Below are 20,306 nucleotides of genomic sequence, written 5' to 3' on the forward strand. Positions count from 1 at the left end.
CAGAGAACTGGAAGGAAAGGCGGCCGAAGGAGGAATTGGCTTTAGGGAAAGGCACCAATTCAATGGCTCACTGAAGATTAAGTTTCAGAACCGTGGACAGCGCCCGCTATCCATCACGGGAGAAAGCGCATTTATATAATATTATTTCATTTATCAGTGTTGCGCCATTATTCTTACATAGTATAGCCTTTTTACAATTTCAGTAGCATGTCTTAGAGTGGCTTCCGCAATGGATTAGTCCACTGAGACCGGTGCGAATCAGACCGGTGTCTTGTGCACCATTAATTATTTTTAGCAATTTGCAACTGCTCGACTAATGAAATCTCGGTCGACTAACAGCCTATCGACCAAACAATCGACTAAATGGGGTCAGCCCTAATACACACACACTCTGAGTCATTCAGCGTGGGAAAACCAGGACCTGCCCTTCAATTCCGCCAGGAGAAATGGATTACAAACAGAATAGTGTTTGTCTGTAGGTCTGATCAGTTGTTGTTGTTGTTGGCTTCCTTCCTTCAGCCAGCCCGGCCAGCATCGCAGACTTGTTCCTCCTGACTGAGTTCTATAGCCTAACAAATCAGATGCAGAGGAAATGCTGCCTTTCACAGGGGTCCAGTTAAAGGAGAGACTAGCTGATTAAAATGTCATTTCTGTGGACACTCACTCTCTCCATAGGTGAGATAAAGAAAAAAGGTTCAGTGTGATGAAGTAAATGTGTTCGTTAGGATTGTGGTTTAGCTCTGAGACTAGAGGCTTGTTTATAGGATGGGCTGGACAGTGTGGAGCAAATCTTCAACAGATTGATTTCAATAGGCTGAACGCAATGATTCTGTAGTTAGAGATATTATTCATGTGTTCATTGGTGGGGTAACAGACATGTCATGTCTTTAATGCCGTGCTATGATTTATCTGATGTTCTCTCTGCAGTGCAGAGAGAACATCAACACTTCTCATAATCTAATGGTGACTGTTCTATTCTCTAGATCTCCAGCCATGTAAAGGCCATTGACTCAATCTACCAGGGTACTGACTTCCTGGGCATCCGCAACATCAGCTTCATGGTCAAAAGGATCAGGGTGAGTTTGTGTTCAGGGTTGGGGGGTGTGTGGGTGGTGAGCACCACTATTTGTCTCACTCATCAGTATTCCACCACACTCCAAGACCTAATAAATCCTTAAAATCCTCAGGTGAACACCAGCTGCCATTTAAAGTAGGGAGCTCTGGGCCCCATTCCAAAATCAATTCAAAACAACTCTCACAAAAGGTTTCTCTGGGGCCAATGAGCTGGCAACTTTTTAAGTAGAATGATTTCTCTATCTGTCTAAAGCCTTTTCCCACTCTCTCTTCAAACACACATTAGCATAGTTACCTTTAGCAATGATTATAGGGATGTACAGTGGGGCAAAAAAGTATTTAGTCAGCCACCAATTGTGCAAGTTCTCCCACTTAAAAAGATGAGAGAGGCCTGTCATTTTCATCATAGGTACACTTCAACTATGACAGACAAAATGAGGGGGAAAAATCCAGAAAATCACATTGTAGGATTTTTTATGAATTTATTTGCAAATTATGGTGGAAAATAAGTATTTGGTCAATAACAGAAGTTTATCTCAATACTTTGTTATATACCCTTTGTTGGCAATGACAGAGGTCAAACGTTTTCTGTAAGTCTTCACAAGGTTTTCACACACTGTTGCTGGTATTTTGGCCCATTCCTCCATGCAGATCTCCTCTAGAGCAGTGATGTTTTGGGGCTGTTGCTGGGCAACACGGACTTTCAACTCCCTCCAAAGATTTTCTATGGGGTTGAGATCTGGAGACTGGCTAGGCCACTCCAGGACCTTGAAATGTTTCTTACGAAGCCACTCCTTCGTTGCCCGGGCGGTGTGTTTGGGATCATTGTCATGCTGAAAGACCTAGCCACGTTTCATCTTCAATGCCCTTGCTGATGGAAGGAGGTTTTCACTCAAAATCTCACGATACATGGCCCCATTCATTCTTTCCTTTACACGGATCAGTTGTCCTGGTCCCTTTGCAGAAAAACAGCCCCAAAGCCTGATGTTTACACCCCCATGCTTCACAGTAGGTATGGTGTTCTTTGGATGCAACTCAGCATTCTTTGTCCTCCAAACACGACGAGTTGAGTTTTTACCAAAAGTTCTATTTTGGTTTCATCTGACCATATGACATTCTCCCAATCTTCTTCTGGATCATCCAAATGCTCTCTAGCAAACTTCAGACGGGCCTGGACGTGTACTGGCTTAAGCAGGGGGACACGTCTGGCACCGCAGGATTTGAGTCCCTGGCGGCGTAGTGTGTTACTGATGGTAGGCTTTGTTACTTTGGTCCCATCTCTCTATAGGTCATTCACTAGGTCCCCCCGTGTGGTTCTGGGATTTTTGCTCACCGTTCTTGTGATCATTTTGACCCCACGGGGTGAGATCTTGTGTGGAGCCCCAGATCGAGGGAGATTATCAGTGGTCTTGTATGTCTTCCCTTTCCTAATAATTGCTCCCACAGTTGATTTCTTCAAACCAAGCTGCTTACCTATTGCAGATTCAGTCTTCCCAGCCTGGTGCAGGTCTACAATTTTGTTTCTGGTGTCCTTTGACAGCTCTTTGGTCTTGGCCATAGTGGAGTTTGGAGTGTGACTGTTTGAGGTTGTGGACAGGTGTCTTTTATACTGATAACAAGTTCAAACAGGTGCCATTAATACAGGTAATGAGTGGAGGACAGAGGAGCCTCTTAAAGAAGAAGTTACAGGTCTGTGAGAGCCAGAAATCTTGCTTGTTTGTAGGTGACCAAATACTTATTTTCCACCATAATTTGCAAATAAATTCATTAAAAATCCTACAATGTGATTTTCTGGATTTTTTTTCTTCTCATTTTGTCTGTCATAATTGAAGTGTACCTATGATGAAAATTACAGGCCTCTCATCTTTTTAAGTGGGAGAACTTGCACAATTGGTGGCTGACTAAATACTTTTTTGCCCCACTGTAGACACAGTGGCCTTTGTTTTGAAGTCTCTTCTCCAATACCCCAGAGACCTGTTACTGTAGGCCCTCCTAAAAAAGCTCCCGTCTGTTCCCCTGTCTTGTGTGTGTGTCAAGGTTTCTGTTAGACGGTAATAGCCTGCTTTTGGCCTAATTTTTATTTTTTAATTGAAAGCCGATAAATACAATTGCCGCCGGTCAATCCCATTTGTGAAATAATGCTTTTTAGCATTTATGTTAATACCAGTAGATGTAAATACATTTATCGGTCTATAGGTTAATTTGCTTAATTTAGTGGAATTAAATTGGCACTTGTGTACAGTATGTTAGTTTTTTTATGGATACCTTATTTATCACAAGCCTACAGCATACAGACACAGAGCCTTTGAGTGGAGAATCTGTCAGCGCGAGAGCTGCTGCTACAGCATCTCTAACAGTAAATACATAGACAACACAAGTCAGGCTTCCTCAGCGCGTCACACACCACTTTGCAATGAGCTGGAGGCCGTATGCACTTCGAAAACATATACTTAATGGTTTGAAACCTGAACGTTTTAATACATATGAGGCATGTCTTACCTTGCTTCAAAGTAGCCGAGCCAAAATCAGACCATATCCGTGGAGGCAATTATTTTATATCAACTTTCTTTAATTGTCCCGTATTCCAAGGCACAATCCTAGTCATATTAGCAACCCATGCTAGTTGTTGCATATTACATCTCCCCTCTTTCTAACGGATATTTTCATCCCGGTCACATGAAACTGGTGAGCTTTTTCCTGCTAATTGCATTATGAAAGAAACATTCACACGCAGCCTACTGCCTTGTGCGCATTGCTGCGTTTTATAATGTAAATAAATACGTTCCTCAACATTTTAAGCTAAACGTTCTGATCTGTTGCATCAGACTCATTGCTTTTTCTTTTTATTCTCTGTCCCAGAGTCTGTTTGGAACAGGCTATTTCTTTCTCCACAAGCCGGCCAACAGAATGGGTAACCTTTTCTACTATGAGGGATAGTAGGTTGACAAAAGCTAGGGATTCTGCTGTTCGTCACTGGTCTTGTTGGCTGAGGATCAGTACATGTTATTCTAACATCAGAATTCACTAAGAAGGAACGCGCATTGTTGCATTCTTGACTTGCATGTTCTGTTAATATGAATTACCATGATCTAAATGTAATTTCTGTCATTCTGAGCACCATGGGTGGACGCCTTAATCAGGTTACGCACCCAATGCATATGGGTCCGGTACATTTCTCAAATGTCCGATAAATTAAAATGCTGCTGGTCAAATGTCCAGTGCAACATTTTCCTAATGGAAACCCTGGTGTGTGTGTGTGTGTACATAAGCGTGTATGTGTGATTACCTACTCATGACCTATTCAATGAGCCCATTCCTCTCCATCTCTTCAGATAAACACGACCAGTGATGAGCGGGACATCACCAATCCGTTCCGCTTCGCTAACATCGGGGTGGAGAAGTTCCTGGAGCTCAACTCAGAACAGAACCATGATGACTATTGCCTGGCCTACGTCTTCAGTGACAGGGACTTTGACGACGGGGTGCTGGGCCTGGCCTGGGTCGGCGCTCCTGCAGGTGCGCGCGTGCACACACACCAATTGAACTTGTGTACTGCACTCATTTGCATAAAGACTCTCAGGGTAGGAATTCAGTTGAGAATTAAAACAAGAAAACTGAGAATAGTGGACATTTATGCCTACTTAAAGAGTAGGAAGGTATAGCATCCAAGAAGTCATCCAAGTGACCAGTGGTCTGTGAGAGACTCCCTGGCTCCAGTATCTCTAATGGGATCGCTCCATTGTAAAGAGGAGAGGAAGCAAAAGCTGTGCTGCAGGTTCCCTGCTCTGCCCTCTGAGTACCTGCAATCTGCTGATGTTTATCAGAACACTCAATGAACCTCCGTATGTCCATTAACCGCAGCACACGCCCTCTGATAAGCTGCTCCATTTGTCAGTGCAATATCCCTACTTTCTCTCTTTATCCCCCCCACCTCTTTCTCGTTCCACCAGCATGTCTGTAATTTAATTTTCAAGGCCGAGGAGGGCTGGATTTGCTAAGGCATCGTCTCCACGCTGTTTCCACTTGAAATGCATTTTTAAGTTGTTGAATTGTTGCCTACTCAGCATGTTTTGTGATTTCCGCTTTCTCCCTCCCTGGGTGTTTGTCAAAACTGCAGCGTTTTCCAAACATGGTTCACTCAAGGACAAAGGAGCTGCATACAGAGTCCTTCTCCTGAAGGAAGTTCTTAGACGTTTGTAGAATGTGAAACAGTCCATGGAGATGATCACACACCTCTTTCTATAGCCTGCAGCTGGGTCTCCCTCTGGTCTCCACCAACCCCATAGTGTCAGTCAGTCAGTAGTGTGGACTGTGAGAAGGGAGAACTCAATGAGACAGCCACAGCACACAGACAGAAATGGCCCTGTCTCTCTCACACACACACACACAAGTAGGCCAAACAAGTACCTGCTCAACACCTCTGAATGAATTATTCACACTAGAATAATTAGAAGTTGAGTGTGACTGGAGCGCTGCGCTGTCCAGTGACCGGTGTGACCCAGAGCTCTCCAGTGACCGGTGTGACCCAGAGCTCTCCAGTGACCGGCTGTGCCTGGTTCATTATATCCTCACAGTAATAATCAAGAGGTAGAGAGAGTGGACAGTACTGTAGTTGAACCCCACGTTCACATGTTACTGCTATAAGTTTCTTTCAATGAGCAGCAGCCCCAGAGGTCAGAGTTCAGGCTGTGTTTTCCTTAGTGAAGTTTAAATGAAGGGTCAGTGTCAGTTGGCCCAGGTATCGTCCACATATCTTGATTAACTTCTAACTGACAGAACCCAAGATGAAAAACAACAACAAACACTAGGAATCAATACAGGCAAATAAGCAATGTTCTAAGCAGGCTGAATCAATCTGGGTCTGTAGAGCTGTAGAGGGAAGCTGTGGGCTTGTAGAGAAGAGATCTGCCTTGAACGCTCCAGTGGCGTGGACTGACAACAAACGGCTACTAGAGACACCAGTCAGGGCTGGGTAATGGTTTTCTTAATGGATTTGATCCATTACCACACTCATAAGTGGCTTCAATGGAGGCATTCCTCATACACGCACCACACACACACACACACACACACACACACACACACACACACAAATATGTGCCTATACTGTAAAGTGCTTTGGTTTCATGTCTCTGTGTGTCTAAAAGGCGCGGCCTCCTTATGACTAAGCACACAGGCTATTCTCAGATAAAGATGTCGCCACTGCCTGGTATTCCAGCAGAGCCCCAGTCCTCCTAGCCTGGCTGGTTAGAAAATAGAAATCCTCTAGTCCACAGTTGTAGGAGAGATTGGACCTTACTGCAACTGGGATTTCCACTTCTCACTCACTCACTCACTCACTCACTCACTCACTCACTCACTCACTCACTGTGATCTCAGACAGGGCAGTGTTGAGTGTATAGTGCATGGGGAGCCTCGAGGCAGACCGGTAATGTTCCAGCTGAATCTGATAGTATGGTAGGGTGGGACAGAAAGAGCTGAGTCAGAACAGGTTGTCTGCCACTGCTCACTCCCACTATCTGAGCTGACTTTGAACTATTTCAACTATTCAATCAAAACCAGGTTTCCCAAATTGATTGAGAAAAATCTGTGTCAGTATGCTCCACACTTGCACTTTACAACTAGCTGGCCATGTCTGTCGACGTGTGTGTTCCAGACAGTGCGTTTCTCTCTTTGAGAATGGGTAAGTGAGCAAGTTTTTAAATTGGCATTCTCAGCGACTGTGAAGCAGCGCCCTTCAGGTCCCCTGCTGTGCCCGAGCTGCCACTCTTCCCCTGCGGGCATATTCAGCACCACCTGGCTGCTCTGCCTCCTCTTCCTGCTGCTGTCTGTGTCTCTGTGTCTCACCTACACGGGTGACCACTGGGCCCAAATGCTCTCTGCTCCCCTACAATAAGCAAAGATCTCTGCTTATTCACTCCAGGCAGTGTATCAGGTTTCATTTACTCCAATAAGAGTGTTACATAATTTCACTGTCACTTGTGTCAGAGTTGGAAACAGTACATCCTCAATGCCATGGAAATCCTCACCATAGTCCTGTTAGTTTGTTGGGTGGGATACAGTGTGAAAGACAGAATCCTCCATGGTGTGTACTGTATGTAATCTCGATGAGTGGTTTTACTGTGTTCTTAGGGAGCTCCGGAGGTATCTGTGAGAAGAGTAAGTTGTACTCTGATGGGAAGAAGAAGTCTCTGAACACCGGCATCATCACGGTGCAGAACTACGCCTCCCACGTCCCCCCCAAGGTCTCCCACATCACCTTCGCACACGAGGTTGGACACAACTTTGGCTCTCCGGTGAGTATTCTGTCCTGGGCCTTATTCTGGTTCTAGTCAAGTCTTTTATCTCAGTGCACAGCTCTAACCAGATCATACTGCACATGCTAATCAGTTGTATATACTTGAATACCACTTTGTTGAGATACTCACCATAGGATCTCTCTTGGTTTAAAGTCCCAGTAGTGGAGGAGTCTATGTTAATGCCCTCCTGAGGGAGGAGAGGGATGCTCATTGGCTCCCTATGAACCTCTTCCCTATGGTTTGACAGCATGACTCTGGGACAGAGTGCACCCCAGGAGAGTCCAAGGCCCAGGAGAAGAAGGAGCAGGGGAACTACATCATGTACGCCCGGGCCACGTCAGGGGACAAGCTCAACAACAACAAGTTCTCCATCTGCAGCGTGAGGAACATCAGCCAGGTCCTGGAGAAGAAGAGGGGCAACTGCTTTGTGGGTAAGTGCCGTCTTTCTGAGGTTGTGTGTCCGCACATGCACCTGCAGGCGTCCATCTTTGCATATGCAAAGGAAGTGTGGGGGCGCTTGTCATTGGAATGGACATCCAAGGTTATGTGTCCTCTACTGCATCTCATCACTCCTTCCTGTGTGTGTTTGTGCAGAGTCTGGCCAGCCCATCTGTGGTAATGGTCTGGTGGAGGCAGGGGAGCAGTGTGACTGTGGTTACAGTGACCAGTGTAAAGACGAGTGCTGCTACAACGCCAACGAGGCCGACGGCAACAAGTGCAAACTTAAGCCCGGCAAAATCTGTAGGTAAGTGGCCAATAATGTACTACAAAATGTTGTTGATTTTACGGTTAGTACTGTTGAAGTATTTATTGAATATAGTATTCAACTTGTTTCCGTTTCTGACTTAGTAAAAAGGAAGTTGAAGCTGACTTGGTGTGTGTTCTGTGTTGTCAGTCCCAGCCAGGGTCCGTGCTGTACACCTACGTGCAACTTCAAGGGCTCCAATGATAAGTGTAGGGAGGAGTCAGAGTGTGCTGAACAGGGCATGTGTAACGGAGGCACTGCCCAGTGCCCCACCTCTGAACCCAAGGCCAACTTCACCGCCTGCCATGGAGAGACACAAGTCTGCCTCAACGGGGTATGGTCTAGCTCTCTGACCAAACGTGTGTTGAAGTGCTTTAAATCATGACAATGGAGCATAGCTGACACTCACCCTGTTTTTCCCTTTCCCTCTCCACGTCTCTGTCGACCAGGGCTGCTCTGGCTCCATCTGTGAGAAGTATAGTCTGGAGGTGTGTACCTGTGCCAGTATTGAGGGAACAGACGAGACTGAGCTGTGCCACGTCTGCTGTCAGGAGAGAAGTAAGTGTCTGTTATTTACCTGTTACCACTATCATCGGCCCATTATTGACCATCCGTCCCAATATGACATGCATCTTAAACCACCAAGACCCTGCAAAGACTGGGACTGTCCTGTTAGCAGTGACCTCACAGTGGTGTTCCCCGTCTCCTCCCCCACCCTGCAGTGAAACCCGACACCTGCAGCAGCACGGGCTCCGAGAAGTGGGCCAGCTTCTTCAGCAAGAAAATCACCACGCTGCAGCCAGGCTCCCCCTGCAACGACTTCAAGGGTTACTGCGATGTATTCATGAGGTGCCGGCTGGTGGACGCAGACGGCCCCCTGGCCAGGCTAAAGAAAGCTATCTTCAACGCAGAGCTCTACGAGAACATTGCAGAGTGGATAGTGGTTAGTGTCCCAGGCCCAGCCAATGTCCTAGTTGTACTGTAGTTACCTGTGTTGTTCATAATATTAGTTCACCCTACTGCTGAAACTGTCACTCCCGTTGGCATTAAAACAATTTCAGGAGCTAAATACATCTCAATTTATAAAATGTTCTTACCAGTTTCAATATGAAAGTTGTCAGACACTGAAAAAATATGACTTTGCATAATCTGTGTTCCAGGCTCACTGGTGGGCAGTGTTGCTGATGGGCATTGCTCTCATCATGCTGATGGCTGGTTTCATCAAGATCTGCAGTGTCCACACACCCAGCAGCAACCCCAAACTGCCCCCACCCAAGCCACTGCCAGGTACGTTACTCCTCAACACTGGGGGGGGGGGACATATCTCCCCAGCTAGACTGAAGATGTGGGGGAAACAAAATATTCATAGTGTAGCATAGTATAGTGTAGCATAGTATAGTGTAGCATAGTATAGTTTAGCATAGTATAGTGTAGCATAGTATAGTATAGCGTAGCAGATGTGTTTGGAAGTGTAACTCTGGTTCATTTTATGCAAGCAGGTGTGAGTGTTATGATGTTGAGAGCAGTGTGTTCGTGTCTCCCATGCAGGCACGTTGAAGAGGAGGAGACGGCAGCAATCGAATGGCCAGCAGCCCCAGCAGCAGCGCAACCAACGCCAGCCCAGAGAGAACTATCAGTTGGGTCAGATGAGACGTTAAGACACTGGGCCCCTCTTTGCCTTGGTTCTTCCTAGTGCCTACAGTGGGAACACTTCACTCCAAAGAGTTACCTGTACCATTCATTGCAACCACCCATCTGCAAAACTAACTGGCAACAGAACTGATTTCAATAGACAAGACGTACAGTTCCAGGACCTAACGGACTCACTCAACACCACTGCTTTGGGAGCCAGCCGAGCTGTCCTTCACACAGCTGTAAGCAGAAAATATTTTAGGAAAGCTCTTGGCAATGACGGGAAGAGAAAATGACTGATTTCTGTTGTTTTTTTTGTTTGTTTTTTACTGGAGTGCAGGGGAGAGCAGCAGCATTGTGGTAATGCAGCCTCTCCTCCTTTTTAGCGTCTTTCTTTCATCTGTTTTTCCTTTCTGAAGTGCTGCCCTCCTGAGCAGGAAAACAGGACTGCAGGTCACATGGGTTTTTGCTGCTATGCAATGCCAGGATGTGAGACATTGCAGCAGAAGAGACTAATTTGCCAATGTAATTATTATTTTGTAATCAAAACATGATAAGAAAAAATGCGCAGGCTTTTATTTCCAAAGCATACATGTTCTTTCTGCGTGCAATTGTACAGGTATTGAGATATAGATTTTTTTCTTTGTATCATATGAAATCGATTGTTTTCCTGCTGTCTGATAAAGATTATTTACTGTTTTAATTCACTCTCTCAGGATTAATAAAACAAAAAACAGCCCTATCTGTCACATTTAGAAGCTGCTGTGGGGTGGATCAGAACAGACCTCGGTTATCAGAACATGGAGGGAATGTAAACATAAAGCTGAATGTGATTAAAGCAGGGTATAGAGAGGCAACAGAGTTGTAGAGACTGTTGTGATATTTGGATGTGATATCGGATGATATCATTGGGCTGGTGGAAGGTGTCATTTTCAGACAGGTTTGCTTCTAGAGGTGCAGTTTGGGGATGCAACTGTAGCTTTTAAATTTTTTACTTAATTATGACATGTTGTTCGCTTCAGCTATTTTTTTCTGACTCAATGCATTGATGTGAATCACTGAACCACTAAATACAGCAGATGTACCTTGTCTATTGATCATTCCATGTGAGGGATGGATGGAGAAAGGAGAGAATCTTCAATGCTTTAGCATACAAGGCTGTCCAAGGGCTGGCTGGTGCTACACCTCATGACTATGCCACTGAATGTGGTCACATCATATTCTTCAAGTCACAGGGCCTTGGCCAGAGCCTGCGAACACAGGCCAGGGTCCATAGGGGGCAATATTACAGAGGGCATCACAGACAGTCACTGTACTGGTCTGGACATGCTCTCACCTAGCTCGGCTGCCCTCACCAATGTTGTTACCTTAATAAAACGCACAGTCTTTAAGAGCTGACCTGGGAACAACTGAATGCCCTGTTACATACCAGTTTGAAGGCAGCTTGAGGAATCTTCTACACTTATGGCATGCATTAGGAATGTGATGAATGGTTTGCCAGATGAAGATCCTGGATGGCTTTAATGTGATTGTTTTTTTTGTTTTTTTATTTTATTTTAGCAATTCAGATATTTGTATATGGGGGAATTGAATCGATAAAGTCCTACAATGGCTTAATGTCTGAGTGTCCAGCTATGCCAAGCTGTTACATATGAACTGAGATTGATAAGGCTACCAATTACCTCTAACTTTTCTCCCTTTGGCTATCATTTCCATGTCGTGTCTCTCCTATGATGCATATCTGTGTTGCATGTCCTGTCTCTCTCCCTAACCCCACATCTCTATTGGAAGTACATAGCTTTGCTCTGGGGATGATCTCCACCAAAAGAGACCTATATGTCATAGTCTGTGGTTTGTGTAAAGACATAAACAATGTGTCTAAATGGAGTTGAGTCTGATTCTCCTGAGCCCATTGCAACTCCACAGTCTGTCTGGAGGTCAGTGGGGTTTGTAATGTATTGCTGGCTCAGAGCCATGGAGACCAGGACAAAGGCAGGATATCCAAAGAGAGTCCTTTTATTTTTGATGACTTTGTTTATCCCATTTAAATGATGTGACTATATTGATATTTTATGACTGATTCTGGCCCATTATGCCTTATCAGGTAGGTAGACCCTAGGCAGTGTGTCCTGGAGCTTAAAGACAAGCAGGCCTCTTCACATATTTATGCCTTCATTGTTTCCTCCCAAAATTGGTCAATATTGAATGAGGAAAAAGGGCTCTTGTCTATGTAGCCACATACAATGTCTACAAGAGAGCCTCTGAAATGGAAACAAAACTGATCCTCCCTTGATTCTAACATGTCTTTCTCTGTTCTTTCTGTTTGGTGCTGGTGGGTATGGGTTTGTGCTGGATAATAAAATATTGTTTCTCATTACCTTTGACATTTAGTAAGGCTCATCGGAGTGTGGTCGTCTACATTCATTCTTCTCATTGTGTTTTTATTCCTGTGGTAAGGTAATAGGTGGGTGTATACGGGGCAGTGCCTGGGATTTACATTTCTGTCTTTAATTTGTCTTGCTAAAAGTTTTGAAGAGCGTGCTCTGAAATGTAAACCGAGAGAATCCAGAATGGGAAAAGTCTAATACTGCTGTCTGATTTTAGAGTGTGCTGTGTTTTATACAGTATCTTCAATTTTCTTTACGATTTTTCTTTCTTGTTTCTGTTTCCCGTTCTACTCAAATTTAAACATTTTACTAAAATTGCTGAAAGTATTGTGCAAATGTTTTTGTTTTTTTTAACTACTTGAAATGCTTTAATAAAAATAGACTTGATCAAAAAATGTTCAGAGAATGGAAAAGAATGTCTGAGAAGTCATTCCATGGTTGGTTTGTTCATTGTCACTTTCAGTGGATGAGCAAAACAGAAGGCCCACTTCAAGATATCACACAGCTTGACTGGGCTATCTTCCAAGGAAATCAAGCTCATAAACTCAGAATAAAAAGAAAAGTTTTACATCTCGCTAAATCTGAGGGTGGTTTTACCTCCCAGACTTGGAATTGTATCAACTCGCCACCCAAGGCTTTTACTTGAGACATTGTTGAATGCACTAAAAAGGAACCGTGGGTAATTATTGAAGATGTGCATGCTCACCCCCAGAATCTTTTCACATGTCTATTTTTCAAAGGATAAAGCTAAGAACATGAACAACTTCATAGTTAAGAACACTATAACGATATGGAAGAAAATGAAACGGATTCTACAAGAAACAATCTCACTAGCAAAAAAACAACCCTTGAATAGCTTTTCAGTATGTACTGATAATAACATGGAAAACTAAAAGGTATAGAAATCGTAAATTATTTGATAATAGGACATGTATTTCTATGACAGAATTAAAAATAAATGTTGCACTGACCGATGTAGAAATGGTCAAATGCATGCAATTTGTAAACTAATGTATTAAAAAGAGATCAAATTCTACAGCAGAAGGAGAGTCATATGTCTTAAGTGTAAAACTAACAATGGTTCAATAATCCATACCTTTTGGGAATGCAATACAGTCCAAAAGTAATGGGTGGAGTTAGAAAGTTGGCTGTCAGAAGTCTTAATGTAAATGTACTTTTTGGTTCATATTTCAAGACCTGTCATATGAGGGTGTAGTGAGATACCCAATGGGTTGGATGATAGTCTTCTCGTCAATTATTTTGAAATATACCAATTCTCCATCTTTAAGACAATAGAAAAATCATATGGTTCATTATCTAAATATATTAAAGAGCTGGTTCAGGCTGGGCAGGTGTGATGTCATTGATGTTCGTGTGCGTCTAAATGTTGTCTTTTGTATGTTAATGTTTTGTATTGTTAAAAAAAATAGGAAATCATGCAAATTTTCTTATATTGGCAGTGGTTTCTGTGGATGATTTAGTCTCTAGTTTGGATTGTTTAAAGTGATGGGGACATTTCTCAGCAGCATCCAATATAGGGGATAATATAATACTAACTCCCAAGGTTTTTTCCTTACAACTAATGACATATTTCTCATTATGTTGGAACACTGTTTTCTATATCAAACAGCCCCAAGGTAGCCACAGCTCTAGTAAAATCGTAGACCCAGCTACCTTTGTACTTCCTCAGCACTGAGAGCAGAGGTAATTGCCTAAAGCCTCCCTGACACTGCTCTCTGCATTCCAATCTTCACAATGACTTCTCTCCATTTCTGCCACACCAGTTGTGTGCTGAAACTCCCAATCTTTGCCCCATGTTTATCTTGCCCAACAGTCACTTGAACATGTTAAATAGGGCTCTTCCTTCAGCATTAAATTGATTCCATTCATTGATTTATTTGATGATTTATCATGTCTCCTCTTACACTGAAAAGTTTGTGCAAATATATAGCTTTAGTGAGATGAACATGTATCATATCCCATGGGACTGTAGCAGAATTGGTAATCAAAATCAAGTACCCAGAAAGTGTGTCAAGTGTTTGTATATGCAGTTTGGGTTGATAATACAGTATTATAAAAGGCTGTAAAATAAGCAAGTGGATGTAATCAGGGTATCAGTATGCAAAGCTATGAGGGGCTATCGGCTATGTGAAATATAACCATGGTCCCCGTCTAATCAGTGTCCTGTTCTGCAGATTGGTCTTATGCCTGACCACTGCAGCCCATAAGGGGGCAGGCTGTCTGATTGGGGCCTGCTGCAGATGCACAGTTGCTTCATAGCACCGAGCTATCTCTGGGCCAAAGCTCTCTGGGGAAACCAGGGGGACAGTTTGTCCAGGATAGGATTTCATTTCCCTCAGACACAACTGGGACAGGGGGAGCAGTCCTGCTGTGTGCTGGGCCGTCTGATCCAGTCTGGTGTCAGACAAATAGCAGGGGTCTCATTAGAAAGGGAGAGGGAGGGCTGTGAATGAATCCTAGGGACAGAGGATGATGCTCAAACACTGTCGGCTCGACTGTAGTCTTTGCACCCAGTCTGCTTACCAAGGCTATGGCTGTTGTGTGGGGCTCAGTGTGTGAAAATACTGTGTGGCCAACAAAGTCTTGGGATGCTGCAAATGATTAATTTATCTCTGATGCAGTGTGCCCATCAATTTACATGCCTATTGGGAGTCAGTAAAAATTGAGATGGAAAAGGCTCCAATTAGATGTTAGGCATAACAGGACAAATGATAAGTGGCCCCGGGGCAGAATATTTTTCCAACAGGCATTAGTATAGTTGGTGATAAAAAATAAAATGTATGAATATGACTTTGTGTACACAGGTTGTGAATCCTAATTTGTACAAAATGTTATATTTAGAATTACTTCTTTGCAACCATTTGAAAATATCTGTATAACATTTGAATCTTAGTAAAAATTCATGATTGTCAAGATTTTTTTAAATACATATTTTGATATAAATTAGGTTGGAAAACAGATACTGTTGTTGGAGAAAATTGAAATATTACAAACCAATGTTTTATTTAGTCAGTGTCTCAACTTACTTTTGAGAGTAAGAATAGTAGAATACACCAGGTGGTTGTGCATCAGCAGTTTTTAACTTATGTCAGTCACTTGATTGGCTGACAATTACCCATGTCAATTCTTAGCTGGCTAGACTAACTACCAATCTATATAAACTTGTAGTAATCGAATACCGACTGGGCATTCAGGGGACCCCCATTGATTTTGATAGTCATTCTCACTCATATTATCATGGCATAAGTCATGGCAAAATGTGTAGAATTGTAGGAAATTATTTTTTTAAATAGCAAAAATGTATCTCTGCCCTATAGCAAAATGGGTAGAATTGCATGAAATTAGGTGTGAAACTGCAAAAATATACATATCTGCCCCATGGCAAAATTTGTAGAATTGCATTACATTTGTTATAAAATGGCAACATTTTCTTTCTGGCCCATGGCACAATGTGTAGAACTGCAGGAAATTAACTGTAAAACATAACATTTCCTCTCAGCTGTCAGCTGTCACTAAAATGTTTTGCGGTGAGGAGGGGAGACCCCAACCAAATCTTGTTTAGAGCCCCCAAAAAACTAGAGCCGGCCCTGCTGATCGAAGTATCCGACTCAAGACAAATGCGTTTTTCTTCTGCACTGTTTTTGAGCATTTTCTTCACAGCGTACGAAGACATTCTCTTGCGATGACCGAATGTATATTCCATCACTTGTCTGGGCACAAAAAGTCGTCCTAAAAACAGAGTTGTACATGATCAGGTGTGTTTCCGTCAGGGTAATTTCTGATGATGAAGCCTATTGTATTGTTCTGTAATAAAATTATTGGTTATACTTACCATAACAATAAAATTACCGTCCGTCGCCACGAAACTATATTTAACCAATGAGAGGAAACCTACGGTGTCTCTGCTGACAAGCAGTGGGCTTGTGGCGCAATGGATAACGCGTCTGACTACTGTAATAAATACCATTTAAAATAACACAAGCATATTGCTATTACATTGTTATAACTAACTTCTTTCTAAGCAGGGTTTCTCACACACCCAGAGACAGATGGCTGACACAGAACATTCATAAACACTGATAAGAAAAGGGTGCAGACACACACACATACCCAAGGACGGAGGGCTGACTACGCACACACAAAATCTCCTGTTTAGCTGAACATTTGATAACAAAGAACTTTTGCTATAAGACTCAGAAGGATGACGCCCAGCTCATCAGGACCAATCTGAGAAGACAACAACCTGTCCAGAACCAACCAGAGGACAAGAACTTCCAGACTCAACCTACTTTCTATCTTTGTATAAAATGTCTATGCACTCTGTTATCTGGGCTTTTTCTGGAGGTTCTCTATGAGCCGAAGGAACGAGACCGTATACGCTTGTACCAGATATCTTTACTCTTAAATAAAGCTGTCGCTTGTCATACAATTTACCACCTTGTCCGAATCGATCCTTGACCGGCTCGCCCTTCTCCATATCCAATTATTAAATTCAATAACAGCCCATTCAAAACCGTCATAGCCAATGTTTAAAACCAGAAACCTGACTCCTCTGTGGTTAATTGCAATTATGGTCAAGAGTTATAAACTCTATTATCTCAAAATTAGTATTCCAAATGACCACGATTTCATTATCCTCACTACATTTCCCTGTGGGTGATCAAACCACATGAAAATGCAATGAAAATAGGTCAAAAGGTTACACCTACATTCGTGTTCCATGCCATATCTAGACATACCAAAAGAACTGGGGTGCCACTCTTCCAGTCTTGTTCTTTTCCCCCTTACTTGTCTTGTATCTTCTGATCTAGAAAATCGTTAAATTTTAGCTTTGGAGTATTTGGGGTCGTCATATTTTATTTTAATGCAGTGGAATTTAGTACAGAATAGTTTTGGTAATGTGTGTGTGTATATCAGTGTATATGTTTGACTATCCGACTGTACTTAGCCCGTCACTGGATAAAATCCAGAATCCAATTTTTTTTTTACATGTATACATTAAACATTTACATTTTTCCCACTATGAACATTACCCTTTAGACGTTGAACACTTAGACTTTAGACATTGGAAACATTACACTTAAACATTGAACATTTTTCAACCTGGCGCCTACAAACACAAATAGACTATTCTTCACCGGACAATCGCCTGGACTATTGAATAAGTCTAGCCTACTCCTCACCGGACACAAGCCGGACCATACTAATAGGTCTTGACAAACTTTACCCCACTCGTCACTGGTCACAGCCGGACTATATGAATGGGGATGGAACAAGCCTATCCTTCACCGGCTGAATAGCCGGACTATTGAATAGTGCCTATCCCAATTTTAAGCCTACCCTTCACCGACTGAATAGCCGGACTATTGAATAGTGCTTACTATATTCCTCACCGGTCACAAGCCGGACTATACGAATAGATCTTTTTATCACATTAAGCCTATTCCTCACCGGTCACAAGCCGGACTATATAATAGCGCTTTTAACACAAATTAAGCCTATTCCTCACCGGTCACAAGCCGGACTATATAATAGCGCTTAAGACTTACAAATTATTCCCACATATGTTCACTTCACTGTCGTTCACATGTCATCTATGCTCATAAATTTAAACAAGAATTCTTACCCAGACTCGGTACCACTGATCAAAATTTGGAAGAACTATACGACAATATGCAAAGTTTGATTTAACAGGTCTTGCTTACCTTATTTATGGTCGACCAGGAGATCAGTTTCTCGAGCTGAGCAGAACTGCTGTCCTCCCCCCCAAAAGATTTCACCTGTCCTCCGTGAACCGTCCTTTCACCAACTCGCCCCCTCACATCCACATCAACCACTCTGGACCGGGTATCTAGATAACCATCCTCTGCTTACCATGTTTCTGTTGATAATTGGATATGGAGAAGGGCGAGCCGGTCAAGGATCGATTCGGACAAGGTGGTAAATTGTATGACAAGCGACAGCTTTATTTAAGAGTAAAGATATCTGGTACAAGCGTATACGGTCTCGTTCCTTCGGCTCATAGAGAACCTCCAGAAAAAGCCCAGATAACAGAGTGCATAGACATTTTATACAAAGATAGAAAGTAGGTTGAGTCTGGAAGTTCTTGTCCTCTGGTTGGTTCTGGACAGGTTGTTGTCTTCTCAGATTGGTCCTGATGAGCTGGGCGTCATCCTTCTGAGTCTTATAGCAAAAGTTCTTTGTTATCAAATGTTCAGCTAAACAGGAGATTTTGTGTGTGCGTAGTCAGCCCTCCGTCCTTGGGTATGTGTGTGTGTCTGCACCCTTTTCTTATCAGTGTTTATGAATGTTCTGTGTCAGCCATCTGTCTCTGGGTGTGTGAGAAACCCTGCTTAGAAAGAAGTTAGTTATAACAATGTAATAGCAATATGCTTGTGTTATTTTAAATGGTATTTATTACACTACGGATCAGAAGATTCTAGGTTCGACTCCTGGCAAGCTCGTGCATTTTGTCTATGTCTGAATGAAATTTGGAAATTAGCGATTTCTTGTGAATTTGTGTAGAGTGTCTTTGCCGATATGCACCATAAATTTATAGCTCATATATACACCAGTAACGGTGATGCGGAATCAATGGGCGGATTCGATTATGCTGAGTCGCGGGGTTACCGGTCTGTGACACGTGACGTGAACGGGAAAAAGCGGTGAGGGAGGAGCGCCCTTCTCAAATCGAACAGTAGTCGAGTCTACGCTGCTCGATCATGTTGTCAACAAGGCAGCATGGTGCGTCGTCCAGAAACATTCAACATAAGTTTTCCATAAAATATATGTTCGAATTTTCTAAGGAGTTTTAATTGGGAAGGCATATTCATAAAATAAAAAACAATCACTTTTGCAGGTGAAAACACTGAATCCTACTCATTCCTCGATGTACTTAATTACATCACTTTTGTTTTGAGCCGACTTCGGCGTTGGTTTTGAACGGGGGTCACGCCAGGGAGGCAGTCCGATTCCAAATTTCACCCGGTGCAAAACACCCATAACCGGGCGCGTGGCCCAGATTAATCGAATCCCCTCAATGTCCGCAAATTTTATGCGACCAATGACCATAATAACCAATCATATTGCCGTCTGCTACCAAGTATCCAGAATTTACCAATCAGAGTGTAGTTATGGTGACTTCTCATTTAGTAGCGGGCTTGTGGGCCAATGGATAACGCGTCTGATTTAGGATCAGAAGATTATAGGTTCGGCTCCTAGCAAACTCGGTAATTTTGAGTGAGATTTGAAAATCAGCGACACTTTGTGAACGTGTGCTATCTCCAACATCAACAGTTCGGATTAGGCGGAATCAAAGTCCAAAACTGTAACATGCGTTGAAATTCAAAGTGAGGAGAAAAGTAGATCCACGATAGATAACTTTCATAATTCACACACCAGAGGGCGTCAATTGCCATTGAAATAGTACTTTTCGGGAAATACTATACTGTAGGCCTCAAACAGACAAAAATGCTTGTACTGTGTGGTTCAGTATACTGCTGATATTGATCAACTCATAGTATACATGATTATTATGGTATTTTGTGGTGCTTGTTAGAAAGATTGATATTTATAGCACAGCATCTCAAGGGTGGAATGGATGCTGCACATGCAGTGGAGCCTATACAGCCTTGACCTTTAAGATTTATAATGTGCTCTTGAATTAATTTACAACGTAATATGACATGGAAATCCTGGCAACTAAAACACAGCATCCAACAGCCTATAGGCTAACTGGTGCCTCTGTGATCACTCTCTCATGTAGCATACAGTGTATTTTCCATAACGGGGGCACTATGACAAGACTCCACTATGCCCCACAAGCCTGTCTCTGCCTGTGTATACCCATTAGGATTACGTGCCTTTCACTATCTATTTCATTATTTATTTATCTTTAATCTTGTTATATAACGAGGGCTGTCGTCAGCGTGCCTTATCACAATTAGTGTTACATAACCTTGCCATCCAGAGAAAGCTGAGCCCCTCTGGTAGTTCATAGCTGGGTGACTAACGAGCCAAACGGGCACGTTAGCATACAGAGCTCTCAGTGTCCCCCCCGCTCCCTTCTCACCTACCCACCCCCACACCCATTCCTCTAACTTTATTGATCTTTATTAATGCAATTCAATCTCACACCCTCCTTGCCCC

General features: G+C 43.0%; 2 protein-coding genes across 2 annotated transcripts in view; one reads left to right on the forward strand and one right to left on the reverse strand.

Moving 5' to 3' along the window:
• LOC139576063 (disintegrin and metalloproteinase domain-containing protein 10-like) overlaps positions 1 to 12,550 on the forward strand; it is a 94,502-nt gene extending 81,952 nt beyond the window's left edge. Inside the window, exons 7-16 of the mRNA XM_071401710.1 lie at positions 984 to 1,076; positions 4,407 to 4,590; positions 7,207 to 7,370; positions 7,621 to 7,804; positions 7,968 to 8,118; positions 8,269 to 8,452; positions 8,568 to 8,676; positions 8,841 to 9,061; positions 9,279 to 9,405; positions 9,667 to 12,550. Coding sequence (XP_071257811.1) covers positions 984 to 1,076; positions 4,407 to 4,590; positions 7,207 to 7,370; positions 7,621 to 7,804; positions 7,968 to 8,118; positions 8,269 to 8,452; positions 8,568 to 8,676; positions 8,841 to 9,061; positions 9,279 to 9,405; positions 9,667 to 9,776 — 1,527 coding nt within the window. The 3' untranslated portion in view covers positions 9,777 to 12,550. The remainder of the gene's footprint in view (positions 1 to 983; positions 1,077 to 4,406; positions 4,591 to 7,206; positions 7,371 to 7,620; positions 7,805 to 7,967; positions 8,119 to 8,268; positions 8,453 to 8,567; positions 8,677 to 8,840; positions 9,062 to 9,278; positions 9,406 to 9,666) is intronic.
• A 2,586-nt stretch (positions 12,551 to 15,136) lies between these two features.
• Positions 15,137 to 20,306, reverse strand: part of lipca (lipase, hepatic a) — a 32,742-nt gene continuing 27,572 nt past the window's right edge. The window contains 1 exon segment of the mRNA XM_071401711.1: positions 15,137 to 15,887. Within this exon segment, the coding sequence (XP_071257812.1) occupies positions 15,767 to 15,887 (121 nt within the window). The 3' untranslated portion in view covers positions 15,137 to 15,766.

Source organism: Salvelinus alpinus, chromosome 5 (assembly GCF_045679555.1).
Source record: "Salvelinus alpinus chromosome 5, SLU_Salpinus.1, whole genome shotgun sequence".
Lineage (NCBI taxonomy): Eukaryota > Metazoa > Chordata > Actinopteri > Salmoniformes > Salmonidae > Salvelinus > Salvelinus alpinus.